This window comes from Streptopelia decaocto (assembly GCF_964273445.1).
Source record: "Streptopelia decaocto genome assembly, chromosome: 11".
Classification (NCBI taxonomy): domain Eukaryota; kingdom Metazoa; phylum Chordata; class Aves; order Columbiformes; family Columbidae; genus Streptopelia; species Streptopelia decaocto.
The window spans coordinates 12,672,989-12,700,686 of NC_138666.1; the positions used below are offsets into that span (position 1 = coordinate 12,672,989).

General features: G+C 46.3%; 4 protein-coding genes across 14 annotated transcripts in view; 2 read left to right on the forward strand and 2 right to left on the reverse strand.

Annotated features, from left to right (window-relative positions):
- RSPRY1 (ring finger and SPRY domain containing 1) overlaps nucleotides 1-5,822 on the reverse strand; it is a 36,837-nt gene extending 31,015 nt beyond the window's left edge. For 2 of the 5 annotated variants that reach the window (XM_082062446.1, XM_082062450.1), the window contains exon 1: nucleotides 5,698-5,822. The gene's annotated coding sequence lies outside the window, so the exon portion shown is untranslated. Of the gene's footprint in view, nucleotides 1-153; nucleotides 171-5,340; nucleotides 5,506-5,697 lie in introns of those variants that run through there. The other 3 variants (XM_082062447.1, XM_082062449.1, XM_082062448.1) reach the window with 3 other exon arrangements.
- Nucleotides 5,141-27,698, forward strand: part of POLR2C (RNA polymerase II subunit C) — a 210,199-nt gene continuing 187,641 nt past the window's right edge. The window contains exon 1 of the mRNA XM_082062452.1: nucleotides 5,141-5,145. The gene's annotated coding sequence lies outside the window, so the exon portion shown is untranslated. The remainder of the gene's footprint in view (nucleotides 5,146-27,698) is intronic.
- PSME3IP1 (proteasome activator subunit 3 interacting protein 1) lies at nucleotides 6,104-19,547 on the forward strand. Its single transcript, XM_082062755.1, has 8 exons — nucleotides 6,104-6,197; nucleotides 8,646-8,710; nucleotides 9,095-9,240; nucleotides 9,432-9,530; nucleotides 11,624-11,777; nucleotides 15,490-15,621; nucleotides 17,598-17,662; nucleotides 18,803-19,547. Exons 3-8 carry the CDS (start codon nucleotides 9,111-9,113, stop codon nucleotides 19,018-19,020), a joined length of 798 nt encoding a protein of 265 aa, XP_081918881.1. The 5' UTR covers nucleotides 6,104-6,197; nucleotides 8,646-8,710; nucleotides 9,095-9,110; the 3' UTR covers nucleotides 19,021-19,547.
- The window catches only part of CPNE2 (copine 2), a 47,166-nt gene continuing 41,832 nt past the window's right edge, over nucleotides 22,365-27,698 (reverse strand). For 5 of the 7 annotated variants that reach the window (XM_082062743.1, XM_082062745.1, XM_082062742.1 and 2 more), the window contains one exon: nucleotides 22,949-23,920. In XM_082062743.1, coding sequence (XP_081918869.1) covers nucleotides 23,501-23,920 — 420 coding nt within the window. In that variant the 3' untranslated portion in view covers nucleotides 22,949-23,500. The other 2 variants (XM_082062744.1, XM_082062746.1) reach the window with 2 other exon arrangements.

Consider the following 27,698-nt stretch of genomic DNA (forward strand, 5'->3'; position numbering starts at 1 on the left):
ACAATGTCTAGACCCTCCTATTCTCAGATTCACCACATTTGACACTGGCTATCTCCTCAAACATGAAAAAACTAACAGCACAGCAGGAAACAGGCTGAAGAAACTTCCACTTCTTGTTAAGCAGCACCAGAGGATGCCCCAATCTTTCAGTACCTGTAGCTGAAAGCCAATTCTGTGACTTTCCTTGCCAACCATGCAAAGCCAGCAGCTTTCTTTGCTAGCTTACGTTTGAGACTGTGCTGGCAGAGTAGATGTCCTGATTCGCTTTCCTCCTGTAAGTGGATACAGTGACAGCTGCTCAAAATGCTGCCATCTGAGTCAAACAGAACATATAGGTCACTAGGTTAGCAAACCTGCCTCAGAGGCACTCCCAGGAAGTGTGATCCCTGATCTGAGGCTTCCAGAGCTGAAGTCTATGGAACTTGATGCACAGCTTTGGGCAGGTCTTTGGAATCCTTTATCTCACATATTAAAGAAACAAAACAAAACACACAAGAACCCAGCTTCATTTCTCCCTGTTCGTCTCTTCAGGTTCTGCCTTGAGGACCTTTTCTCTCTGCCCTGCTAAAAGCCTACCACGAAAGCTGCAGGAGAGATCCTGATGACAGATAGCTGACCACATGTAACACAAGTGATTCTGCCAGCAGAGCAGACTCCAGATCTCACAGGTATCCTGCTCCTACCACAAAAATCTAGTGGTTTTTTTATAGTGTTTTAAGGCCTCTGCCTGCAAGAAGAAACTTAGAGGAAGTTGGTCAATGGGTTTCAGACCTCACGTGGCCAAGAAGAGGATGGGGGTTGACTGCCCAGAGATGACTCTGACAGTGCAGGTGGGTTAGGAAGTGGCTGAAGACAAGCGTGTACATGTTTCACAAAGCAATCTAAAAATGGTTTGAACAGGAGTGCATACCCATTTTAGTTTGTCATGGCTGTACATCAAAAAAGGCAAAAAGCTTAAAAACAATTTAAGATGCTTTCAAAAAGCTGTAATGTTATCAGGAACAAAAAGTCACGGTCATCTGAGCCTTTTCCTACATAACTTTGTGAGGAATTTAAGGAGAATTAAGTTTCAACTGTTTTGATAATTATAATTCACTTCACTACTTCACTAAATGTTCCAGAGGGGTAAAAGCTCTAAAGAGAGAACAATTCACCCATTGTTTTGTGGGGTTTTTTTGGGGTTGTTTTTTTTTTTTGATCTTTTGCTCCAGGACTGATACATTGACCAGAGTTTGAGTACAAACACACACACCATTCTCATCAATCTTCATTCACCATTAGGTGAACCCTTTTAAAAGCAGTGAAGAATTTAAAGTTTTCTCCATGCCACCAGACAGCCTTACTTTTTTTTTTTTTTTAAAAAAAAGAAGCACATCAGCATATCTGCTGGATTTTCTTTTTTGAGATCACTTTCTAGCACGTCCCACTGTCTCCCGGAAGGTATAAAATACACACAAATGGCACAGCCATTCTGGCACGTAGTTCACCGGCTGTCCTCTAACCTATGATTCAAGCTATATTAGTATCAATTTGTGCACACGCACTGAAGCAAGCAATCCAAAAAGCCACACCGGTACTTCAAAATCTCCACAACTCTTGTCCTTCTCCTCACATGCAGCAAAACACTCGGATATCCAGAAACTTAAAGCAAAAGTGAAGCACTTACTGTAGCAAAAAAGCCTTAAAAAGGCAGAAAAATAACTACAGATGCAAATGTTTTGCACGCTTAGAAACCACTGCTTCTCCAGGGGGAGAGATGAATTAGGAAAAGGATGGATTTCTTGTCACTGATCGTGGTGACTTGCGGAACCTCCATTAATAAATGACGAGCAGTACCTCACCCCGGACTTTGAACTGTCAGGTATCCCTACTGAACAGACAGAGCCTGTCAAATACATAAAGTTCCCATGGCAGAGTTATGCTTCTAAAGCCCAAGTTTGGGCACAGCTGTAATAGATCAAGGTATCAGGTAATTACAAGCATAGCTGAAGGTGGATCACAATGCATTGGTCCATCACACAACCTTATGAGTCACGTGTGAACACTTGACTTGTATTAAACCTCAGCAACATAATGAAGAATAGAAAAGGAAATAACACACATGGCACAGCTGCTGCCATGCCAACTTTACAGTCACTGCATACAAACCAGGAAGGTAAAACAAAATACATTGTCAGGACACAGGGAAATGCAAAGCACAAAATGACAACAATTCCAATGAGATACTTGAACAACACTGAATCCCAGCACAGCACCTCTACTGCGCTACGTTAAAGCAAGGAGTAAATTCAAAGTCTACTTGACAATCATAATCTCAAGAGAAGAGGAAACAAAAACCCCAAACCAAACAGTTTTAAATGCTGAACACAACATAATGACAACAGAGCAGAATGGGACAAACTACACCGCATTAGCTCATCTCCAATTTACTACGAGGTGATAACATTTTAACTTGGCCTCTGTCTTGAGAGGGAAACCTAACAGTGCACATGACAAGCTCTGCTCTGTTTTGTGGAAATAACACCATGTATCCAAGTGACTTAAAGACACCAATAGGAGACATTTCAAAATACAACAGGTTATCACCCAGGGTAGGTACTGATGTGGAAGGGAATTTGAACATAAGCCAGTATGCATCCCATGACAGATCAGCACTTTTATCTCTAACTTACTGCTTATGGTACTAAATATCTCTCTTCTATTCCTTAGTTTTACCAAACAAGCAAAAAGCTTGACAAAAATGGATTTTTGTATCACCTGATGGACAGAGTGCGAGAGATGTCTTGCTTTATAGGAGGGAACCAAATTGTTTTTAAGAAATCTATTTCAGCCCATCTGTTAGGCCCACAGCAAACAAAACATGCTGAGAACCAAGACCTCTGATGGGAAAATACTGAAAACGTACCACGGAAGAGAACTGAAAAGTTGTAGAGAAAAACCATCACATCCCTTCTAGAAGAAAAAAGAACGTTAAGAAAAGCACAGAACAAGATAACAATGAGATTAAGGGAGCCAGTGGATTATGAGGCCATAGAGTAGGATACCGGAGCAGCTAACAGAAAGGACTGCACTCAAAACTGCATGTACAGAAGGCTGAAGGTAAACAAAAAAGGAAAATTAAAGACTTCAAGGAAACTAATAACCCCACCTACCTGGAAGCACACACTAATATCACAGCTGAAGATAAGAGAGGTGTGTGAACTACCCAAATTAGATATATCAGCAACCTAACAGCAGGTAAATAACCTAGACTAAGGTAACAATCAATCAGCAGTAACAAGAGCAATGAGAAGAGTTGTGCAGAATGCAGAATACAGCATTAAAACACCCTGGAGGAGCTTCCTACACAAGTGATGGACAGCAGATGCTGAAAGCTTTCAGAGTTAGCAGGAACCTCGAGAGAGTATTTGGATGAAAAAGACACAATCACATGCGCTTCACACATGGGAAAAAGAACACACCGGGAGAAATACACAACCTATTCAACTAGACTTGTAAATGAGAACAAATAGCAGAGATTGGGGCACAAAGTGATAGCAGTCATGTCCTAAAGGAAGTGACACAGGAACTGATACCAGCAGGAAAAGGGAGGAGAAAGTAGGAGAAAGGAGGTCTTCTGCTGAGTGGGCTTTGGAGGAGAACAAAGACACATGTAAAAGCACCTGCAGAAGAATGGGCCAGATGTAGACCAAAGAACAGATCAATTATTTGTATTTGGATTAATGCAAAAGAAGACACATTTAACAGCATCCTAGACTCTTAAAATAATACAACCAGTTATAAGGATGCATAGTCCTCCAGAAAGCCACAGTCAACTAAAGGTGTCCGAGAGGACACAAGATGCAAAGGAACATTTCAGATGTCTCAAAAGTGATTAGAACATCCACTGTTATGGTGCAATTTAGCAAGGAAACAGCAAAAATTTCAATATTGAGTAGTAAACGGGAAGAGTCACAGTACACAAACATATGTAGGTCTCCATATGACAATAACCTCATAGCGCTGATGGATGTACAAAAAATTAGGAGAAAAGTCAAACTGAACTAAGGACCAGCATGAGAAAAACAACAAAAAAACAAACACAAAACAGCAGAACAAATAAATGCATTCACTGCAAGACAAAAGACAGAAAATTTAAAAACCTGAGGCAAAGCTAGTGCTAAGCAGAAAAAATAATCCCTTGCTTATGTTGAAGAAAACAAATACTGACACAGACATAAAAGGAAAAAAAACACCAAACACAGCAGCATTCAGAAGACAGTGCAGTATCTACAAGGCTGAATAAATTTAGAAGAGAAAAGGCAGCTCTTACATCTGTGCTTCTCCATGGACCAAAGTTCCACTGCATGCAAAATACTGATAAACGCAGGCTGAGCACCAAAATGAACTCTGGGCTTGGGGTGGATACCGAGAGATCCAGAGGAAAATTTTGCAATAACAAAATAGAAAATGAAAAACAAGATGACTACGGTCATTCTTGGTACCTACATGAAGACTCTACCCAGAAAGGTCACTGTTCCTGCTGCTGCACAACAGAAGATAATAAATAACATTTTTTTTTTTAAAGGAAAAATGAAGATATGCGAGATAGAAACAGTCATCAGCAGGACATAACCAAAGGGCTTAAGAAAGAAATACATGCTCAGTATCAGCATCACCCAAGCAGTGAAAAGACCTGCTTTATAAGCACTGAACTAAGAGAGCAAAGCAGTATCATGGTGTCACCACACTACTAGGAAAGGTGCCACTGTTTAATCTATTGCCAAAGTATTCAAAAGAGAAGATCTATGTAAATAATTGCATTCGGGAGATCACTCCACATCTTCATATTTTTCTCTGTGAAAGAGAGAAAACTTGCTCTGCAGAAATATTTTCACATTGAGAGTGGTAAATACCTTTCACGATTCTGAATTTCACGCTAATATAAAAACATTCAAGGGCTCAACAAAATTCTCCTGAGTGTGCCTGAGCTCCCCAGAGGTCCCAGAGCAGCCTGTCACTTTGTCCCCTGCGCACCAAACCCAAACCGCTGGAGCAAACCCTCGTTTTGCAAGTCATACAAGTACCAGGAACATCTCCCAGCACTCGAGCCGCGCCGTGGAAAAGTTGTAACACCTCATCGCCCCGAGCAGCAGCGGGCGGGGGGTGCCCCATTCCAGCAAAGCCCCGTTTCATTCAAGTTTTGCTGCTTTCTTTTGCGAGCTTCTACTCTTCAGACCCGAGCCCAGCTCCGGGGCCTCCATGGCAGCGCTAGGAGAGCCCCAGGTGCCAGCAGCCCGGCCGGGCACAAGGCGAGCGGGGCTGGATTGTGGCCACCGCCTTTTTTCGCGCGTTGCCCACCTCGGGGGTGCGGGTGGCCCCGGCGACGCAGCCCCTGCAGAAAACAGGGGCGCCCGGGCCGCTGCCTCAGCCCGGCGGGGCGGCGCTGGCCGAGCCCCCGGCCCACCCGGGAGCCTGCCCGGCGGCACGCGTGGCTCCCGGGGAAGCGGAGGGCGGTGTGGGGGTGAGCACCGCGCCGTCCCCTCGCTAACCCCAGGCCGGCCCCGGCGGGCCCGCCGCCACCACCACAGCCCAGCCCGGCGCTGCCCCTTCCCCTCAGCGCCAACCCGGTGCCGCCCCGCTCCACCTCAGCCGCGCGGCACCCGCCCGCTCCACCGCCGCCACTACTCCCCGAGGGCGGTGCCCGCCTGCCCTTACCTCAGCTCAGCCAGAACGCTGCGGGCCCGCCGTGGGGTCCGCGCCCCCGGCCCGGCAGCTCCCCTCCGCTCCTTTGTGCCGCTGCGGCGCACGGCAGGAAGATGGAGGCCACACACCGCCCGGCCCCCCCCGCCCCGCCTGGCCCCGCCCCCCGCCGTCTCCCGGGCGACCCGCCCCGCCCTCGGCCTCGGCCCCAGCCCGAGAGCTTCGCCCAATCGCGACGCGGGGCCGCCCTGACGTCACCTATCAGCCGGCCCTCCCGCTCGCCTACCTTGTGCGCGGCAGTTCCGCGCGCTCCTCTGCCTGCCGTAAGAGCAGCGGGGATTCGCTATCGGGGAGGAGGGTCTGCCTAAGGAAGACCTCACTCGGTTGGCTCTTGCAGGCGGAAGGGGCGGGGCGACCGCCGGCGGCGAGCGGACGGGGGCGGGCCTGTGAGAGGGGATCAATGGCGGCGCGCTGGGCCGGGTTGTGTCTCTCGCTGTGACGGGTCGGCGGCCGCGGTACGTGCTGGCGGCGGCGGCCCGAGCCCCGTGGGGCGGCAGGGTCGGTGGCGGGGGTCGGGGGCTCTGTGAGCGCGGCGGGGAGAGTGGCCGTGACCGGGCTGCGAGGCCTTTGGGGCGCGGCGGCGGAGAGGGCCGGGGCCGGGCCTGCTGAGCGCGGCGGGCCGGGCCGGAGCGCGGGGGGAGGCCGCTCCTGGAGCCAGTAGGAGGAGGGAAGGTGGAGAGAGGAGATCGCGGACAGCAGGGCCCGGCCCAGCACACCCGGGCCTGCGCCGGGGAGGCTTCCCTGCCCCGAACGCTCTCGGGCACCGTTAGCGGCGGGGCCGGGTCCCGGGAGCCGGTTTTAACCTGGCTACAGGGTGGGGAGCGACTCTGCACCGCCGGCTCCAGGGTCGGTGCGCAGCGGTTGCTTGGACACGCTGCAGAGACGCGGGAGCTCTGCCCGGGTTCGTTGCAGCGAAGGGCAGCGGGGCCCACTGTTTACGGGAGGTCTGGATGTGCTGGAACCCGAGACAGTGTCTCTGCTCTGGGTCTGGCCCAGCACAGGTGATGGCAAGGGCTACGAAGTTTTATTTTTTCGATCCTAGGAATGTTACCAGCTGACAGAGTTTACAGCTGTGACATAAACTTCCATCATTTGCAACGACAGCCCATCACTCAGTAGAATAGTTACCAGAGGAAAACATCGGCAACTGTCCCCTCCTCACCTGACACATGTGGTTTGTGTCATGTGGGAGATTTGTGTGTGTTTGAGATCAGGCAAGGCAAATAATACAGCAAGATTAGTAAACTTTGTAAGTGCAAATGCACTTCAATGCGATGCTGCTCAATTTTTAATTTTTCTCCCATCCTTGTGCCCCAGGATGTGGTCGTCATTAAAGTTATTTGCTAAAATATGTTACATCGGATGCCACTTTCCAGGATTGTAGTGAAAATACCATAGCTGTTTGTCAAGTCATAATTAAACTTTAATCCACCCCAGGTATCTTAAATATATTGTGTAAGTGAACTGGCTGATCCAGAAGGCAGGTGGTTTGCTGTTGAAGACTTTAGTCCCCAGATGATACTGTGGCCTTGCCAGATTCCTCTCTTTCAGTTTGTTTTTATGACTTTCTGTCACTGTTGTATTGGAACCTTTCATCTCCTCTGTAAATGGATGGGTTGAGATTACACAAGTGGAGAACCAGGTTATCTTGTTTATATGGCACTTGGGTGGGAAAGCTGCCCTTGTGATCAGGACCTGTATTCAGGAGGGAGATTCAATTTTCATCTTTTCAATAGGTTTCCAGCTTGAACCGTGTTCAGAAATATCACTCAAAGCACAAGTGGTCCATGGTTTCTGGAAAGTGGACTTGTCTTAGGGTGGATTTTTGTTAGACATTAAAAAAGATATGAAAGAAAGAAAAGAAAAGAAAAAAAATCACCAGCCCTTGGTCTGTCCTTCCTTTCCCCAGCTCTTAAGAAAATATTGTCTTTTGATAATTCCCACCTTAAGAATGCATCCTGCTGTAACAAATGTTTGTCCAGTGCTCCAACCTGGATTTCTCCTGAGACCAAGTTTGTCATTTGTATTACAAACAATACCTCACAAAAGTATCGGGTTTTGTAAGAATTTCAGGACTCTGCTTCCTGCAGGAGTGTTTCCTTGTGGTACGAAGGAAGGATGATAAACTGGTTCCTTCCATTATTTGGGTTACTGCATCCCACCCACCCAGTGAGTGTTCTGGGATCTCCTCCAGTGCTGAAGTGCAGGTGAGATCCGAAATGAAAAATACTTGAGGTACTTGCTGATGTTATAGCAAGGAAATAAGAAGAAACTAGGAAAAAAAAATGAGGTTAGTATGACTTTAAGCGAACAGCTGTGTTTATGTTGTGTTTGTGTTGTCCTTGACCATACAGACTTGATGTAAGAAACAAAAATAGGCTTTAATGCTTCATTCTGTAGCATGGAGCTGGCAGAATAAATCCTGAAAGGAGCCACCTAAAACTTGCAGAAACAGTTTGTTTCATCCTGGGCTTACAGGTATCAAGATCACGAGTTTCCTTCTTTGGAATGACTCCTCAGAGCATCTCTACCCTGCACCCAGTGCTGACACAGGGACCTGGCCAAGACTCCCCATTAGGATCTCTTGAGGGAGAGGGCAGGTGTGGGTGTGAGAATGGGCAGCACTTGGTTGGTCAGAAGTGCTGCCCCTGTTTTCTGATCCCAGCCCTGTTTTAGCCCATGGCAGTTCCCTCTTTCTCTCACCTCTTGGGTTCTGTGTAACACTGACAGCCTCCCCAGCACAGTCTGTCTAGCCCTGCTCCCCACAGAGCTGCAAAGAGGTGCAGAATGCTTTTAAAAATTAGAGAGATTAGTTACCAATTTCTGAAATCTCACGGTTAATCCCTCATAAGTATATGTATTCAAATCATTGAAAACAGGCAAGATTTCCCAATTTTTCACAGGATGGACAAAAAGAACATAGGTGAAGTGAGGGCAAAGTGTCAGATCCTTTCTCCAGATCAGAGAGGTGTAAGAACTGAAATAAAAGAATATGAGTATAGGTGTGGGGTTTGATTTTTTTTTTTTTAATATTTGTTTAGGCAAGGTAAATCCAAAGTGGGGTGGGGAAAATGCCATTAACATAAAATTTTTAGAAAAGGAGCCTGAGGCAGACAACTAGCAGGGAAGACATAATGAAGAAAAAGAGTAAAGAGGGAGTAATAGATGGTGCTATTAGTCTTAGCGTTTTTTCAGTGAGGAGGTATCTCAATCAGTACTTAGTATGTAGCGGTCTTTAGAGAACTGAAGTTATGATAAGTGCAGTGGCTCTGCTTTTCAAGATGTGTAGTAATGTCCCATGCACTGACAAGTGAAATCAGGCCCTCGATGTCTTTCATATTGTGTTTTTTAGGACGGGCTGTTCCACAATGGATGGGGGAGATGGTACTGCTGACCTTGTGATTAACAAGAGGTTTGTGTCTGAAGCGGAGTTAGAGGAGCGACGAAAGAGAAGGCAAGAGGAGTGGGAAAAGGTCCGAAAACCTGAGGATCCAAAAGGTATGAGATAGGTTTTAATAACTATAGGAAAGAGATCCAAGAATATTTCACTTTTGTGGAAAACAGAAATAAAAGGTAATAGGTTGTATTCTACAATTTCAAAAGGTTTTTACGTGAAGGCACTAAGAACTGTTGGTGATTTAGTATTTCTGTCATATGGTCTCATTTCCTGATTTGTTCCTCCCTTTCAGAGTGCCCAGAGGAGGCGTATGACCCACGCTCGTTGTATGAAAGACTTCAGGAACAGAGAGAAAAGAAGCAGCAGGAGTTTGAAGAGCAATTTAAATTCAGTAAGAACCAGCAGTTACTATTTTGAACTGAAACCCAGCAAACTGCATGTATTGTGTGGAACAGCTGTATATAACATCTGTGTGTCTTGTCTGTCTGTCTGAGAGATAAACGGAGGCTTCAGAAAAGTATTATTGAAATCTTGTATTTTTCAAAGATGGTAAATGTTCCTGCAGATAGCATATTGTTGTGAACACAGGGACAGCACTGCGCATGAGTGAAACTCAAAAGTCACTTGCAGTTACGAAGCTGCATTCCTGTAAGGTGTGGAACACTAGACTTATTTTTCACATTAAATAGAAAAAAAACCCTGATACAAATCCATGGAAAAGTGGAAATGTAATGTGGTTTTGTGACTCTTGAACTCATGCTTTAACACAAGACCATTCTATCTGAATCAATAAAAAGAAATCCTGTTCCAGCAGCTGTTGCATTTCCAAGCCATAATTAGTTGGCACAAAAGTGGTTTGAGGCTCAAGATAACTAATTGGAAGAAATAAACATACAGGAGTTGATTCTTCAAAAAGTAGATTTTTAACTCTTGTAATGAAATGGAAACGGAATTTCTACTCGTGTTTGAACTTCTGGGTTTGTGGAAAAATCCTTTGCATTTTATCACCTGTATATGTGCTGCTGAGTGCAAAGTTGATAATGAGAACTAGGAAATTATTAGTGAACCATTTGAGGAAAAAGGGAGCTGTTGGCTCTCAATGAAGAGCAGTAAGGATGATACTGTGGAACTCCATTTTAAGGTGGATTCTGATTTTTGGTTCTTTAATTTGTTTTTCTATCCGTGGGAATTTTGAAGGAGTAGAAAACAAATTCTGATCAGTCAGAACTGATGACAGGACTTGGGAGGAGAGATGCCTTAATGCTGAGAGAAGGGCTCAGCCTTTAAAAAGTAACCTCAAATATTAATTGATTTCTAGAGTTTTTCTGTCAAAGAGAAAAGCTTGCCAGTTATCAGTGTAAATGGATTTCTTAGCTTGCCATTAATGTGAGCAGGACTTGACTACTTGGGTGAAGATCAGAAAAAAATATGGTGACCTCATGTAAAAGCCTAAAAAACCTCTTATGGAATTAAGCTCTAATGAAGACTAAAGGTGACGTTTGGGTTAAGATTTCTGAGCGTGACTACAAAACCAGCAAGGCTTGGTCTTTTAAAAAAAGTTTTTTATTATCTCTCTAACTAAATCTTTTTATTTGGAGACATTGGACATTTGCAGAACAGAAAATAAAAGACCTTCCTACTGCACTAGTATGTACTTTCCTTAAAGTAGGGTAGCATGTTTAGAAATAATTTACTTTTACTTGGAAGTTAGGAATTGTCTTCCTTCTACTTTCTTTTTTTAAACAGATGTTAATCTCAGTTAAGTTTCTAATTGTTCGCTTTAAGAAAATGTGCTTCCTATTTTGAGGCAAGATTTATGGGGTGAAGTAACCTGTTTTTTTCCCAGTTTTTGGTTGGTTTAAGAATAGATTCTGAGGACACAGGCTTAAACTCAGTGTCTGAAACCAAAACAACAAATGTATCATTGCTTAATGTAGTTATTCCTTGTTTTGTGTAACCTGTTCCAAATAGTATTTCAGAACTGTAGAAAGGCTGCTTGTGTGAAAACTTGGTCAATTTTCCTTAATTGCATCAGCAAGTCCAGCAGCATTTCATGGCTTCCTATGAATTGTGTCTTTTCTCTGTCCTAATGGTGTTGTGTTCAAACCATGTTAGTTTGTTGCAGTTTGTTTGCTTGAGTATGTAAGAGTTTCGGCTCATTAGCATCCAGTATCATTAACTGGGAAGTATTTTTACTCCTTAATTACAGAATCCAGCAGATTTGCGGTTTGCTTTGCACCTTTTTCTCGACACAGCAGCGTGACTGCTGGGGTACCCGATTCACCCAGGACTCCCCCCGTTCCCAGTGACTTTGGGCAAATTGTTCTACCTCGGCAGTATTAGAAGTGTCATATGCGAGATGTGGACACTTACAGTTCAAAATCATTGGAAAATGTTCTAAGAGAATGGCAAAGTATTGCAAAATAAATGGTTGCTCCCTAAGTGGTTTTAGCTTATCAATATGCATTCTTTTCCTTTATTCAGAAAATATGGTAAGAGGCTTAGATGAAGATGAGACTAATTTCCTTGATGAGGTTTCTCGGCAGCAAGAGCTACTAGAAAAGCAGCGAAGAGAAGAAGAGCTGAAAGAACTAAATGAATACAGAATATCCTTTGCATTAAAATGCCTGACAGTTATGTAGGGGAGGATTAAGAGGCTGGGCTGTATTTTTATTCTGTCATTGACATTCTATCTATAAAACTGCTTTACAGAACGTCTACAATTATAGACTTTTAGTGTTTTCCTTGTAGCTTGGATCTCCCACTGTAATGTTTGATATTTCCCCCCTCCAACCCCCACAACTTTGGTACTTTTCTTTCCTTCTCCCACTCCCCATTGTTTGAGATGTGGTGTTTTGTTTTGCTGTTATTGAGGGCATGAAATACCATAGCTAAAAAGAGAAAGAGAACATAAAGGCAAAACAGCATATTACTTCTAACCTTTTGGTTTTGTCTTATTGAAAAGTAAGTGTTGTGGGTTTGGTTTTGTGTTTTTTTTAACTGCATATTGGTTGTTTCAACATACCTGTTTGAAAGAATGTTTGAACTGCTCTCTCTGTTTTTATTCTTGAACTATTAGCTACTTTCTCCTTTGATGAGAAATTAAATACCTCTGTGCAGATGTGCTGACTTTCTTCTGGGAAGTGAGTGCCCATGAAGACTCGGCTCCTTTGGGTAATACACACTTGTAGGCAGTACTAAGAGAAAGACAATTTGCTGTTAAATGACAAATTTTTGTGAAGATGTGCTAGAAAAGAATATAGCATGCTTTTACTCTCTTATCGGTGCCAGTCAAGGGAGGCTGAAATACCTGGAGGATTTCTGTGCTAAGCTAAATGTTGTTTTTTGAGGTTTCCTGAATCTCTGTAGAACCCAATGGTTTCTTTGCTTCCTAATGAAAACCGTTGCTTTTACGTCATCGGTGAACAAAGCACAAGTTCTCAAGGATGCTTTAGTATAAATGAAAGAGTTTGTGGATGCAAGGAAGTGAGCAAAACCAGTCAGCAAATAAAGCTGAATAGTGCCAGTGCTACAAAGATCTGTATTACCTCGTATTTGTTAATGATTTACAACTTAGAGTGTGTGTTCTGTGCGGAGCATCTAAGTTATCTCAGTAATGCACTTAGGAAATAGCAATACTGATGCGTTTTTTTTACTTCAAATAGCCTGTAATTGGTTAATGGATTTGGAATGTTTTCTTCGTTTGTTCTAATAATGGGGTGTTCATGTGATATATTTAGTTTTGGTGGTGGTTGCTCGCGGGTCTGGCTGATGAGGGATGTGCAGTGTGAGGCTGTGCTGTGGCAGCAGCTGGCAGCTCTTGTTAGGTCACGTACAGCTGGGCTGAACCATACCAGCCCAGAGGGAATCTTATGTCATCTTAAATTAGCCACATAACACACTGATCCCTGTATTTACGGGGCAGGGCCTGTTGAAGACATACAGGCCACGTAAACTCAGTCTTTGCAGTCTTACTAATATCATCTGGCTCTGTATCTGAAGTCTTGCTGTAAATTGTAGAACTAATTGCTGATGGGGTAGAGGGAGAATGATTTATAGTCATCTCATCTCTGGAGAAACTGAGGTTTTAAAATTATTATTATTATTATTTAAACATAGTATTTCAAGCAACCTCAGAGCAACTTGCAAAATGACTCATCAGTGTTTGAATTTTTTGCTGGTATTCTTTTAAAATGCAGAAGGTGTTTTTGCATCTGCAGGTTGATACTAATGGTTTATCACTACAGTGACAAAAAAACAGTGAGTACTAGGTAAACGTCCTGGATCAACAACTGGGGCTTTTTGCTCCTTACCCTATCCAGACGCCATTGGTCTCACAGTATTACAGATTATTTTTTTTTTAAGCCAGTGCCAAGAAATATTCAAGAACAACATCTTCTTGTCTTAAATCCTGTGTAAATGAAGGAAAAGTCCCCCTCTAAGAAGCAGACTTTACTGTAAGACAGCTTTTTAAATGCAGTTGATATTTTAAGAAATAGAGGTTTATTTCTAATGTAGTCTTCTCAAGAGGGGACAGTTCTTGGCTACTTACAGTGTTACATTTGCTGATAGCAGCAGAACACATAAAATAGCTGGTAGAAAATATATCTCCGGTAGTTGATGAGTGCTAGGAGTTCGGAGAATGCCATCCTGGATGGAAGTGAAAAGCCTGAAATTTGGTATTTATAAAAAGTCTTTGGGTTCCTCAGCCAGGCTTTTATAGTGCAGTATTGGAATATAACAAGGTAATGAACCTAAATGTGAAGGTTGAACACTGCAGTGTGTGGAATTGTGTGTTGCAACATCAAACCATGTTCGACACAACAAGCTTTCAGGTTGCTCCTGACAGCCACAGGATGGCACTCCTCTGCCATTTTTAAAAATAAATAGAATTGTGCAGTCTGGTTTGGACTGAGAAGACTTTCAGTTGAGGTAGGGAGCAGTCGGGGTTACTGCTGTATCCCTAGGAAAATCAGATAAGGCATGGCATCTGAACACTCTTAATTGTAAAGTGCTTGAGCCTGTCACTTCAAAGGACAGTGTGAGAGTTTTTGATTTGCAGATGTTCAGTGGGGATAAAAAACTGTGACTTCAAACATGTGGTCCATCAATGTGAAATTCACTGTTCAATATTTTTCTGCAATAACTGAGGCACCTGTGAAACTCCAACTTGTGGTTATGTCACCTGATCAGTGGAATTGTAGGCAGAGAAGAAGCTGGTAGAAAGCTCGATTTAGGGTTGTAAACAATATATACCCTTTTAAATTAGGTGGGTTTGTCTTTGCTATGTGCGGCTTAAAAGTTTTGCAGAAGCTTTTGTGACACCATTGGCACCTCATTAACAAACAGGATCTTTGCTGGACTTCGCTTCATCAGGTGCCAGGTGGACATGAACTGTTACCAGAGACAGGACTAGGTCCTGCCACAGGAGACCCGATCAGTGTGTGCAGAGCAAGTGTGCCTCAGTAACAGACACAGCTCCTTCTTATCCTGTCTGAGAACCTGCTTAAGCCTCTCCACCTCATTAGAAGTTTCAGCTGCATCCCACCTTGCTAGCACAGTTTTAAGCTACTTAGTTTTTCTGTGCAGTCACAGTCGGTTTGGGTGAATATTGGACCACATGCACCCTTAATCAGGTCTGTCCCTTTGGGTTTTGTGTTCGAAGTGGTAGTAACAGCCTCGTGGCTGTTACAAAGAGATGAGCTGAGAAGTTGGAGCAATAAATACCAAAATAGAAGATGGAACTGTTTTGCTTTGCTAGGCTCAAGTCTGCTGGTCTCAGCAAAAGGAGGGTTAGAAGTGTGAAAGTGAGCCCACATACTGCTATGTGGGGTTTTTTTTGGTAAGGATTAGGGGTTGAAGAAGCAGTCAATTTGAATGACAAATGTGTTGATCCCTGTAGAAGCGGGAAGTTCTGCGTCGCCTTTTTTCATTTTTTTTTTTTTTTTTCCTGTGGTTTGTTTGGTTTGGGGTGGGGTTTTTTTTGGGGGGGGGGGATGGGCGGGGGCATAGTTTTTTTTCTAAGACCTTTAGGAAAAGGCAGGGCGATGGGTATGTTTATGAGTGCTGGTTGTGTCCTGTGTTGCACCTTTCTGACTTCAGAAAAGCAGCTCCTAGTCTGCTGCCTGGAGAGCTGGTATTGATACCCGAGCGAGCCCAAACCCAGAGGGTGAAGTGTCTTCCGTCTTGGCTGAAGGTGCCAGCTAAATGTCATTACAAATAAGTTTATTTTGATAGAATATGTGAATGAACTTTGGTTGCTGCTGTCAGCAGAGCTGGCTAAATATATCGAAGAGGAAGTGTCTGTTCTCTGCATTCCTTCCTGTTGATCCTTAACCCTTAATTCACAGCACTCTCACCAAAGTGGGAGTCAGTATGGACCCAAAGAAGGAAACTGAGAAGAAATTGCCCATGAAGTCAGTGGAAAACAAGAACAAATTCTCTCAGGCAAAGCTGTTGGCAGGAGCTGTGAAACACAGAAGGTTAGTTTCACACCTCTATAAATTCATGAGGAACGGAACCCAGTTAGCAGTGTAAAGGGAGGCAGGCCAAAACTGCCTCCAGAGAGTGAGGTGTGAACCTTAGCCCTAAAGACAAAAGGGGGGAGGTATAAGAAAAGACCAGCCTTGTTTCTATAGGCTCTCACAAACTGTGGGAAAAACATGAAGCAATTCAAATAGATAAGCATGTGTAAAGCAAGTGGGTAGACTCTTCATTCTAGACTGCTAGGCTTGGGCAATCCTGCTTGGGGATCTAGAGGGAATCTATTTTACATCTCTATTTGTAGATATCAGTGTCACCTCACTCGTGTAATTTCATTCAGGTTTGCATAATTTAGCAGCCGATTTTATCTGTGTCTAAAATGGATTGTTTGAATTGCTGCCAGGGGCAGCATGGGGGAAATGTAGGTTACAAGAGAAGAGCTTTGTGTACCAATTTGATCCTGAGGGCATCAGGAAAACTTCACTTGTTCTGCACTGATACATCAACACCTTTTCCACCCCAGGGAGATGGCAGCTGGGTTTGTGATCTGTTTGCTGTTTTGATCTGCAAACGCAGCTGCTGGTGTGCTACGGGTTATGGGGAAACTAGGCATGTGGGACCAGACTTACTTCCCGCAGATGAGTCGTCTAATACCTAAGATGATTACTGACGTCTCGAAATTCAGTCAGTGGGTTTGAATCTGTCCCAGAGAATAAGAGATTATTTTAGAAGCTTATCTTGTAGGGTGATGTTTAGCTCCCAGTACATACAGCAGTAATTGCATGTCTGAAAACTGAAGTAAGCATTTCCACTACCTAATATGGGGGGTTGGGTAGTTGTTTGGGTTTTTGGAAAGCAGAGAAGAAAAACCCTGAACTGATAACAGGCAGCCAACAATGTTTTTTTTTTTCTTGTAACCACTGGTACTTAACCCAGTAGGATGTAGAGAAGGAGCTGGCATGTGCTTAATGGTACAGCTAAAGTCTGCAGATGGCATCTATTGAAGAGAGCATCTTAACCGACATGACAGTGCCATTACAGACTTGCTCTGCAGTCTTCTATTTTTGCCATCTTATCTTTATTGCAGACTGGTCAAAACCAAGTGTAGCGTGAGCTCAACATCTGCTCTCTGAGCTTTGTAGTTTCCTGTAAAGGATGTATTACTGTTAAAACCTCCCTGTGCAGAATAACCTTTCATCTGTGCTGCATGTTCTGACAGGGACAGAAAAGAGTTAATGCATAGTAATGCTCGTACTTCACCACTTTAGTTCATCACAACTGAAGCTGGGAAGCATTTTTTTATGCGGCTGGCTTAGGATTTGGAACATGCAAGAGGGGGGAAAAGAAGCTGAGCAGTGACAAGCAAGAGCTACAGCAGCTCTGAGGAGTCAGGTGTCCACGTAATGCTCTTTTTCTGCAACACCACTTTGGACCCCAAAAGGACCCCTTTCTCTTTTAGGTCAGACACTACAGCTGTGTGTGAATTGCTGCAAAACCTACCGGGCTTCTTACTGGGTGCAGGATTTGTAGATGTTTTAGAATGGGCTCTATAGGTGCTTGAAGGAGGGGAAGGAAACCCTGGAAGTCAAAAGACTTGGATGTTGCACCAGAAGGCATGGTGACCATCCACGTGTGCAAGCCTGTGGTCATGTGGGTGGCTGGAGCTCAGGTCGTCATTCCTGATCTCCTGTGGGCTCCTTGCAGCTGAACAGGCAGCTCTGGGTTGCTCGGACTCCCAGAAGCATGTTTCTGTTTCCCAAGTTAACAGGTGATATTTGCAGAGTAGGAGTTGACTTTCGAGGATCCTGCATGTTCCCCCAGGAGCCCCAGTTAACAGCAGTTAGAAGTGGTGATGGTCATCAGGGGATCCTGCTGGCATTCACTGTAGCATTTGAAGCAAAGATGTGACTTTAACATCACAGTAATTAAGTGGCTGCATATGAGGAACAAGACACTTTCTAATTTTTTTCAACAGTTCAGATGGTGGTAACAGTGTGAAGAGGTTGAAACTAGATACTGATCATGACGAAAAGAATCAAGGTATGTCCTGATTTTTGCATGTGGGAAGCTGTCTGTCTCTCACCTGAACAGCAACTGACTTGGTGTTAAATCTGATAGAAGATTTGTGTTTCTGCTCCTTCATTATGCAAGACAGCACAGGCTGCACTTGGCATGTTCTCTCTTAAAGCAGCAGAAATGGTGACTGTAGGTGCTGACAGCCGTCACAGAAAATAGGGCTGGAGTGAACCCCTACAGGTCATCAGCCTATCCCCTGCCCAAACCATTCCTGACATGTGTTTGTCTAAGCTGCTCTTAGATCTTCACAGATAGAGGCTGGGCACCCTCCCTAGGCAGTTTATTCTAATGCTTAACTGATTTTTACCCTTAAAGAGTTTTACCTGATAACTAATAGGAGTCTCCATAGCGGCATTCAAGACTAGTGCTTGTCCTGTCAACAGGAGACACGGGGAACAGATCATCCCTTTCCTCTTCACAGCAGCATTTGATTTATTTGTATACCTTCACTGTAGCTTTTCATGCTCTGAAGCAATCTTGTCCATCCTGGAACCGATTTGTTTCAGAAAATTATGGGGAACTAAAAGAAAAATTAAGTTGCATTTCAGTCTTAGCTGTCAGGGCTGCAACTGACTTGCTGTCAAATACTCTGACATGAATAGGGTGAGCTGCAATTGTGTAATGACAACCCAAGGCGCTTCTTGAATCTTCTGTTCAGTAAACTTTCAGAACACTGGAAATAATTAATTAGCCGTGGAAGATGGGAGACATTGACTAGCAGAGCGATGGAATAAAACTTTTCCCCAACTATGCTGTTATATTGCAAAAAAAATATTCAATTACACAAAGCAGAGCTATTTATTCTTATTTAGTGGGTTTGGTATTTGACAAGCATCAAACTGACAACTTTAGAATAAAAATCCGTAATGCCAACATAGAACTGGGCTTAAACTAGTGATGAGAAAAAAAAAATCCCCTGAGGTAGCAAGTCCTTCCTGTCAGAATAGCTTTATTGCAGCATGAAGCTGCCTTATGCTTTAATTAAATCCTGCAGTCATCCACCGCTGATGTGGCAATAGCAGGTGAATGACACGCAGCAGTTCCTGGGCTGATTAAAAGCCTTTTCCTGCACTCTTGTTTTTGACGGAGGTTCCTCTCTTGCAGAAAAACCGTCCTGTGTTCCCCTGGGGAGCAGCTCCGTGGGAGGCTCCACAGTCCACTGTCCCTCGGCAGCCGTTTGCATTGGGATCCTGCCCGGCCTGGGCGCCTACTCGGGAAGCAGCGATTCTGAGTCCAGCTCGGATAGCGAAGGCACCATTAATTCCACTGGAAAGATCGTCTCTTCTGTCTTTCGTAGCAACAGTTTCTTTGATGGTCCATAACAAAATCCCTCCGTGTGTAATGTAGTGCAGAGTATCTTCCAAAGCCCTGATGATGGATGCTTGATGCATCCTTCTGCCCCAAATATAATCTTTCTAGCTAACCTCTCAACTTTAATACACTCAGATACTCCTAAAATAACTCATATCTTTTTTTTTCTTCCCCCCACTTTCTGGGGTGCATACTGAGCCTGCAAGAAAGGCTGCCATCCTAAACCAGAAGACACACCTGCTAAGGTATTGAAGGTCTGAGGGTAGGGAGCAGAGATCTTTATCTTTTAAAATTCTCACAGGAAGAAAGAATTCTGGTGATCTTAGAAGTTTATACAAGACTAACAGGCAAAAAATACTCACTCCAAGCAGTGAAGAAGTTTTGTAGAAACAGCCATGTGTTCCGTTTTAAAATGTCATTTTTGTTCTGTATTGGAGAAATGGGGGCAGAACAAGAATCAAGCAGATGGTGAAGTGTAGATTGCCATGACACTGTAAAGAAGTTTTAGTGTTACATGATTAAAGACATTCTGAATGCATTTTTTTTTATCTCTGCTTGTGCCATTCATAATTGTTCCCATTCCATTAAGCAATTTCTGCTGTACCTGACCAGGTCCTTCCTCCAACCACCACCCAGGAGAAGTGCAAGCCAGCAGCCTCCTGCAAGCGCAGAGATGGTGATGGAAAACTTGTTCTGAGTGAGTTCAGCGGAGCTGCAGTTGGCTGATCGTGCAGAGGCCGTTGCTCTCAGAGCAGCACTTGACAAGTCATTCAGCTTTACTGCAGTGGTGTCCTGATGAGCATGAATCCAGAGTGGGTGGGATTCCCCGGTTCAGCCAAAGCTTTTTGTGCAGAAGCTGGAGAATTCCACCGGCCTTGGCAGTCAGTGCTTTTTGAAGTTGTATTGGATTTAAGAAACCTTACATGGGCATAATTATGGGTGGCATGAGCGAGAAGCAGGCTGTGAAAGGTGAAGGGCAGTTATCTGAATGTGATGCTAAGCAAGTCGTAAGAGAGCAGCTGGGGTAAAAACAGTGAAAACTGAAAGCCTTTAGTAGGATTCATGCCTCAGCTTGAGTGTTGAACTTTCCCAAAGGCAGCAAGGAGAGTTATGCTCACACTGAAGCTGTCCTTAGCCAAATAGCCTGTCTGTTTGCACAAGCCTGTTCCACAATCAGATCTTTACAAACACACTTTAATTCCTCCCCTGTTCTTCTGGGCTGCCTGGCACCTCTTGTGTTTGCTCCAGAGTTGCTCCTGCCTCTTCTCCAGCTACTGTAATTATGGCACTTTCGGGTGGAAAATAGCTAGATCTCTTGCTGCCTCCCTAATGCTTTGCTTTTGATGACTTCCATCATACTTAGCTATGGAGTGAAATGGAAGCAGTGCACAAAAAAATGCCAGCTTTTCTTGGACGTTGCATTTGCAAGAGCTGTGAGCAGTTTGAGTGAGAGATGTTGGTGTCCTTCCCTGGCATTGAGCTGGATCAGTAATCTCTTTATAAAAGAGTGGGAATGGCCTGGCGTGGCTGTGAGTACTCTGGGACCGTTTTCCTGAGTGATATTTTGCATAACTGCACTCAAAATGGCTGATTTAGACAGAAATTTGTAATGGGATTTGGCATCCAGTTGCGGGCAAATATGGTGGTTGTGGTGGTCCCACGGGGGCTGCAGCTGAGACCCAGACAAGGTATTGGTGGTTATGTTGGACCACGCAATGACAGGAGACGTAATTTGGTAAAAGCAGGCGTGAGAGCCCCCTGCTTCCTTCTTGTTGCCAAAAGACGAAAAATAGAGCACTTGGGGGATGCCTTTGGCTCACACAAGCCTTTGAATCCGAGTCCCCTCTGCTGCTCTCACGGCCTGGCCCATGTGAGCAAACTGCAGAGCTGTCCCAGCTCGTCACTCCAGCTGTTGGTCCCATTTACCTTCTCACAGTCAGAACCCGTCTGTTGTTAAAATACTGAAGTGCGCTGAGAGACTCGCTGGGACAGGAGAAGTGCAAGGGATGGAGGATAAATCAGACCTTCTGGAAACAGCAGCTGTGGCAGTAACCTTGCCCTGGGACAGATGTGCTGGAGAGGAACAGCTGGCTCCAGCAATGCTGTCATTCAGTGGTGGAGTTAGATTTTGTTGTTGTTGTGTTTTTTTAAGACTGTTCTCTCTTTGCCACGACTGCACAGTGTATGCTTCATCCCCTCCCCAGGGACAGCTTCATAAACTGCTTGTTGTCTGTGTGATAGTTGTTAAAGCTTCGGAGAGGTGTTAAAAAAACCCCTGACAACCCCCCACAAGCACTCTACCAGCAGAATCACTTACTAGCCAGTGCAGCTGCGTGTGAGTTCTCTTACAAAAGAAAGCAAAATATTTTTTTCAGAGCCACAGACTTTGATCTGGAAGCTGAGCTGTTATGCAGCATGATTTTTAAACGAGCTGTCCTTCAAAGGCTGCTTCTCCATTCAGAAAAGGGTGGTGGTGGTGGTTTGGGTTGTTTTTTGTTTGTTTGTTTTTTCCCCTTCCAGGTGGCTTTGCAAGGCAAATATTTCCCGGAGCAGTCCCAGCTCTCCCAGGGGATGGGGCCTCACCCAGCGCTGTGCTCGGAGCTGACTCGGAGCTGTCACCTGTGGTTCCAGGGTTTGGCCCAGCCGTGGGATGGCACAGGGCAGCCTGTGTGCTGGTGGTTGGTGGCAACGAGCACAGCCAGGAGCACATGTGTGCAAAACCAACCTCCCACCACAAGAGCTTCTGCTAATGAGTGAAGTCAAGTCTACTTGAGTTTGGAATAAGGCTGAACCACTGGTGGTCCCGGCAGTATATTCAGCTTTCTATCTGCCAGCTTCAAAAGGCCTTAATCTAGTTAACAACAGAAGAAAGCAGCAATTAGCGCTGAAGATGGCACGTTGCTGATGAGCAGCACAAAGGAGCTGCTGGAGAGCAGGATTTCATTACCCAGCCCCCCTTCTCCCAGGCAGCAGGGAGCTTTTGTCACTTGGAAAAATGTCTAGAGATGAAGCAGCAGTGAACCATGAAGCTCCCTGTGCCAGTTTATTGTGGGTTCACTGGTGTTTTCCCAAACCTGCACGTGTGTGCACACACACCAGCCCCCTGCACTTGGCTCCAGGAAGCACCGAGAGCTGACGGGAGGAGAGGGGATGCTGCCCTCCCCCAGACACCCAGATTCGCCTCCACCTTCACTAAATCGCTGCTGGTGATGGGCTGGGGCTGATCCCAGGGCACAGTGAGCAAAACACTGAGCACAGGGGGAGCGGCTGGGGCACCAGGACAGCCCACGCCAGGGTGACTCAAACACCAGCACCACTGATGTGCTCCCAGACCTTCCCATCTAGGAGACCTTCCTTTTAAATGTCCAAGTTTCTTTATTAACCTGAGTATAACAAATATAACATGTACACAGTATAAAAATGAACATAGAGCATGACAGAGGTACAACACAGATACATGAACTATACAATGACCAGTTCATTGAATGATAATAATATATCAAGCATTTCATTGCTTGGAAAAAGCAAGTTTTGATTGTAAAAATTGTATCCTGTTCCACTGAAATTATACAAAGTACATTCAATACTGAAAAGAGACTCAACAGAGCAGGACCAGGGCATGGCCTCGCCGCTTAGTGTTACCTCGGGCCGGGACTGTACAAAATGAACCCAGACGCTTCTCTGGGATGAGTTTTAAGAACTTAGCAATTAAATTAAGAAGTACAAAGTGTTTCAGGGAGGGCATCTTAAAAGCATGTGGAACATGCGCTTTCGGTAGGACTGACAGGCTTCGGCAACATGCAGAGGGCGCAGCCTGGCACAGCTCTACGCGGGCTCCGAGTTGATGGGCGGCAGGTTTTGGTGCTTGAAGTACTGCACGACCTGCTGGGGCAGCTCTGCCAGCACAGCTTTGGCCAGGGTCTCCTTGGGGGCCTGCGGGCGAAAAGAAGCAAACGCCGGCCTAAGAATGGCCATAGTGGAGCGACCGAGCAAACACACCTGGGCTGTCTCCAGCTCCAACCTGTGGCATTTAATAAATACCCCCTCAAATCTACTGGAAGGCAGCATTTTATACACCTGGGATTATTATATTCTATATTACACCTTCCCTCCAGGGGTAATTCACTGGTGGGGAGGAATGAAACATCCTCGGTAGGCTAGAAAAAAACAGGTATTGAGTAACAGCAGGTGAAGTGGAAAGACACTGATTAGCTGCAGAAAGAGGGAAGACAAGCACAGGCTGATTTTCTGCATCCTCTGGAAATCCTGTCCCAGCAAGTGCATCTGACCCAGGGCTGACTCCTGGCTGACCAACATGGGCAGAGAACTGCAGCTCATCTTGTTTTTCCCTTCCTTCCTTCCTCAACTTTTTCCACCACACAGCGGTGGGTCAGGCAGTGGCAGCAGGAAGCCACCCTGCACAGGGGACAAGTGCAGGGCTGGTCCCAGCTCTGCCCCTTTCTACAGGCACTGGGAAGGGACCAGGGGGGCTCAGGTCCATGCCAGAGCATCACCAAGGGATGTGGAGTTCAGGGACGGGGTAAAGCAGGCGGGTGCCAGCCCTCTACCTCTTGCCTCTGTCTGCCTCTTCTGGGGTTGCTCCACATCCAGGGTCATTTCCAGGCTTGGGACCCCATTTCTGCCCGTGATCCCCTCCCTGCTGCCCACACTCACGTTGCGGAAGTCCCGGAAGGGCACGAACTGGACGATGTCGCGCACGGCCTCCTCGCCCGTGTAGGAGCGCAGCACCCGGCTGTCCCCGTCCAGGAACTCCATGGCGGCGAAGTCAGCATTGCCCACTCCCACGATGATGATGGACATGGGCAGCTTGGACGCCTGCACCACAGCGTGTCTCGTCTCATCCATGTCGCTGATTACCCCATCCGTGATGATGAGGAGGATGAAGTATTGCTGTGGATGGGAGGGTGGAAGGTCAGTGGGATGCCAGGGCACCCTTGCACTGCAGACAGAGCCTATGGGGTGTGAGCCGCCAAGATGCTCCACACATCAGGGGGAGGCAGGTCCCCCGAGGATTTGGGAGCACAAAGTTCACCACTTTACAGGAGAGATGGCATAATCCCCTTTAGCAGCGCCTAAAAACTTCAGGTGCTTCCATTCCCCCTGTTTTTTGCAAGATCATAACCAAGCAGCAAACCAACTCCCACTCCAAAGTATTTTGCTGATTTACTGTACTTAATGATGGAAAAAAATTAAAAAAACAAACCTGTGCAGAGCTTCTGTGTCACAGCCAGCAGGAGTTTGGGGCCAGGACACGAGCCCAGCTGGGAAATGTGGGGCACATTTCAGGGTGGTCCCCATCGACATGTCCCTGCGCCAATGGGGAGCATCTCCTGCATCCCAGCGCTGGGCTGTGGGTGGGGGGGCCTTTCCCATGCTCAGGGCTTGTCCATCTCACATACAAAGCCATGGGGCTCGGCGGCACCAAGTGGGGATGCAGAGGGTACCCCAAGCTGGGGGGATACCAGAGCAGCAGCTTTAGCACCCAGTCCCCCTCCCTTGGGGAAAGGAGGGCAATGGGACCAGTGCTGCACAGCTGGGTGAGGACAGATGGACAGACAAACAGACCATCCTGCTGGACTTAGCAAATCTGGGGCATGTGGACCCCCTGAAAAGCTCATCTCCTCTGCCTCCATGGAAAGTAATGGTTCCGTTTTGCAAGTTCCACAGCTTGCGTGTGTTGGAGAAATGACGAAAACAAGCACTTAAGCACATTAAAGCCCTTTGTTCCTCTCCTCATTCTTTCCATTTCCTCTGAAAACCACTAACAAAGCCGTCCTGGAAAAGCAAGAGAGGGAGCGCAGCCCTAAGCCCATTTTCTGGGTCTTCCTCCAGCCCACACCTCCTGAAGCCTTCCCTAAGCGTCACCTTCCCGCGACACTTTCCAGTGCTAAACTCCAAGTACAAACAAGGCTGAGTCGAGCTTAAACACAACCTGAGGATGCGGGTGAGGAGGTTTTCCCAAGCCAGGCAGGCTGCCAGCCCCTTCCCCACCCCGACCTCTTTTGATGCATTAGCCCTGCCACAGAGCACTGCCCAGGGTTTAGTTTTTTCCCTAAATCTGAACTTTTCAGAGCAATTCATGGAGAGACATAGATCTGAAGAGCACACCCCAACATCTAAGTCTGGAGGGTAAGACTAAACTCCAGAAGACCTGCATGCTCCTCTGTGGTGTCCAGCACCGGTTGTCACTGGAAGCAGGACAAGTGACTGGGACCTGACCCTGCTGGGAAGCAGTATGGGAAGAACAGTAAAACCTTGAGGAGTGCAGCTGATAATGAGAATGACTTTAAGCTGATTCCTCCCCTGGTCTCTCTGTGGGGTCAAGAAGAAGAAACTCCCAAAGGACTATTTCCCTTTGTTCCTTTTTCCTGTGAAATCCATAACGAGATCAGAGAAAAATGCTGGAAAGTATGCAGGAAAAGAGGGGGGAGCAGAGCTCATCAAATGTTTATCATTACATGTTTCAGAGGCCAAGTGGAATAAGAGCTGATGCTGAGGGTCAGGCTCAAAGCCTGGGGGGCCCCAGGGGGGCGAGCTCATGGAGAGCATCGTTCCTAGCAAGGGAGCAGCGGTGGGAGATGCCCCAAGGAGCGATGACAGTTTTGGTGGTGTCAGTAAATGGCAGCAGGGCGGGCAGGGGTGCTGGTGGCACCGCTGGGCTCCATCCGCAGTCCCCAGCCGAGGTGGCATCTCTGCAGTGCCACTGCAGCAGGGACCAGGCTGGTCCCACGGCCGGATTCCCCTGGCCGGGGTCTCCACCCCACCCAGCAGCACCTTCCCCCTTTCTCCTCTTTTTGTTGTTAAAATGGCCGATCTCCGAATGCACCGAGGGCTTTGGGGATGATTCCTGATCGTTTGCTAACGATATCAGCAATTAGGCTCACGGCATGAGCAGGACTTGAAGGGATTAAGCAGCATTAAACAGCATGTGGTAAGAAAAGGGGAGGTTTGGATGCAAGGACCCTGCTGGAAAGGTGTGTTTTAATTCCCCAAAGCTTATTAATCTTTCCCCGAGAGTCAAATCGTGTAATCCCTCTGTGTCTCTCCCCCGATCCCGACACGTTTTAGTCCTCCCATCCCTTAAGAGCCAACAGCTCCAGTGTTTGTGATCCGCGTTGCCATGGAAAAACTACGAGGCTTCTGTTTTTGTTTGAAATGTTGGGAGCAAGCGAGAGCGGGAGGAAGAGGAGGGCAGGTGCAGGCGGCCACTAGAGCCGGCAGCATCCGGGGCGGCTTTGCTGCACACATTGAAGATGGGATGGAAGAGGAGAAGACCCTGGGGGAGTAAGATCCCTCATCAATAACACTTAGTGCTTCCAAAAAAAAGAAGACCGAGCCAACCCAATGCTTCTGACTGCACTGTTAGTGCCCATTATTGAAAATCTCCGTTGATTAAACTATTAGTGCCAACGGAGGGGTGCAATTTGCATATGATTAGTGCTTCTGCTCAGTGCGGAGCCTGTGGGCTTCTCCCTCCCCCACTGACGCCGAGAGAAAACGGAAAAATGAGGAGCGACCTGGATTCGTGCTGAATTAAACCAAAATCAGTATTTCCTTGTGCCCACAGCTGCAAAAAGCAACAGTGCTCAAGGCAAGGCTGGAAAAGGGCTCCTTAAGGAGGAGGTGCCGGGTGTGATCCAGCTCTGCTCCAGCAGGAATCAGAAAAGCTTTTCCCCTGTGGCAGCTCCTGCCACACGTGCTGATGCCCACGCTGAGCGGCTTTTGGCCAGCAAAAGCCAGGGGCCAGACCTGTGACCTGCGCGGGCAGCCTGCGGCCACGGGGAGCCAAGTGAGCTCCATCTCACAGTCTGCAGATGTACTTTGCAGCCCTAAGAGGACACCTCGGTTACCACCAGCAAGGCTGGACCCACGGCTGCAGCTCCTGGCACACACGGGCATCCCCTCAATCACCAGCCTTGCCCCAACAAACCACATAGGCACCAGCTTCCTCATGGCCTGGCACACCCAAGCCAGTTGTACGAGCCTCCTGCACTAATGAGCAGCTTTTTGACATATGGATGTGAACGGTCTGATGGACAAATTATCGGGACCGTCCAGGACAACCGAGCAGCTGCACGGGAACCCGAAGCCTGGCCCTGAGCCTGCTGCTTGTCCAAGTGGCGTGAAAAGCAATGATCAAACCAAGCCACAGAAGCATAGAACTGGATTGGAAGGGACCTTCAAAGGTCATCTAGTCCAACCCCCCTGCAATGAGCATGGACATCTTCATCTAGATCATGTTGAACCATCCCATGGTTTTCTGCCATTCCCCCTCAAATATAAACAACTGTCCAAAGGAGAAGAGCAGAAAAGTCGTCTCCTGGCAAAAGGTTCAGATTCAGCTGAAAGGAAATAAGCCAAAGTTTCAAGTCATGCTCAACCTCTTCATGTTTCCCACCCACGTGATGGCAGCAGGATCACTGTCCCAGTGCCTCCCAGGGACCTCAGGACCATCTGGTCTGTCCTGCCCCAGAATGGTCCTGCAGCATGCAGGAGCAGGAGGCTGTTCTGACAGCAAGAACCACGCTCCTCAGGACTATCATTCCCCACTTATCCATAAGGACATAGGTTGCCTCCTCAGAGCAAAGCCCCTTGGACCTCAGCAGAGGATGCTTCAGGAAAAAAATCAGGAGAGAACCAAGTTGTCCTTTCGTGTCTCCTGTCAGCT

Excerpts from the sequence above, each read along its gene's own strand:
- PSME3IP1 (XM_082062755.1), top strand. The coding sequence starts at position 9,111 with ATGGATGGGGGAGATGGTACTGCTGACCTTGTGATTAACAAGAGGTTT. Across the intron at positions 9,241-9,431 it reads AAAACCTGAGGATCCAAAAG|AGTGCCCAGAGGAGGCGTAT; the intron begins GTATGAGATAGG and ends CCTCCCTTTCAG. Across the intron at positions 11,778-15,489 it reads TTAAAATGCCTGACAGTTAT|CACTCTCACCAAAGTGGGAG; the intron begins GTAGGGGAGGAT and ends CTTAATTCACAG.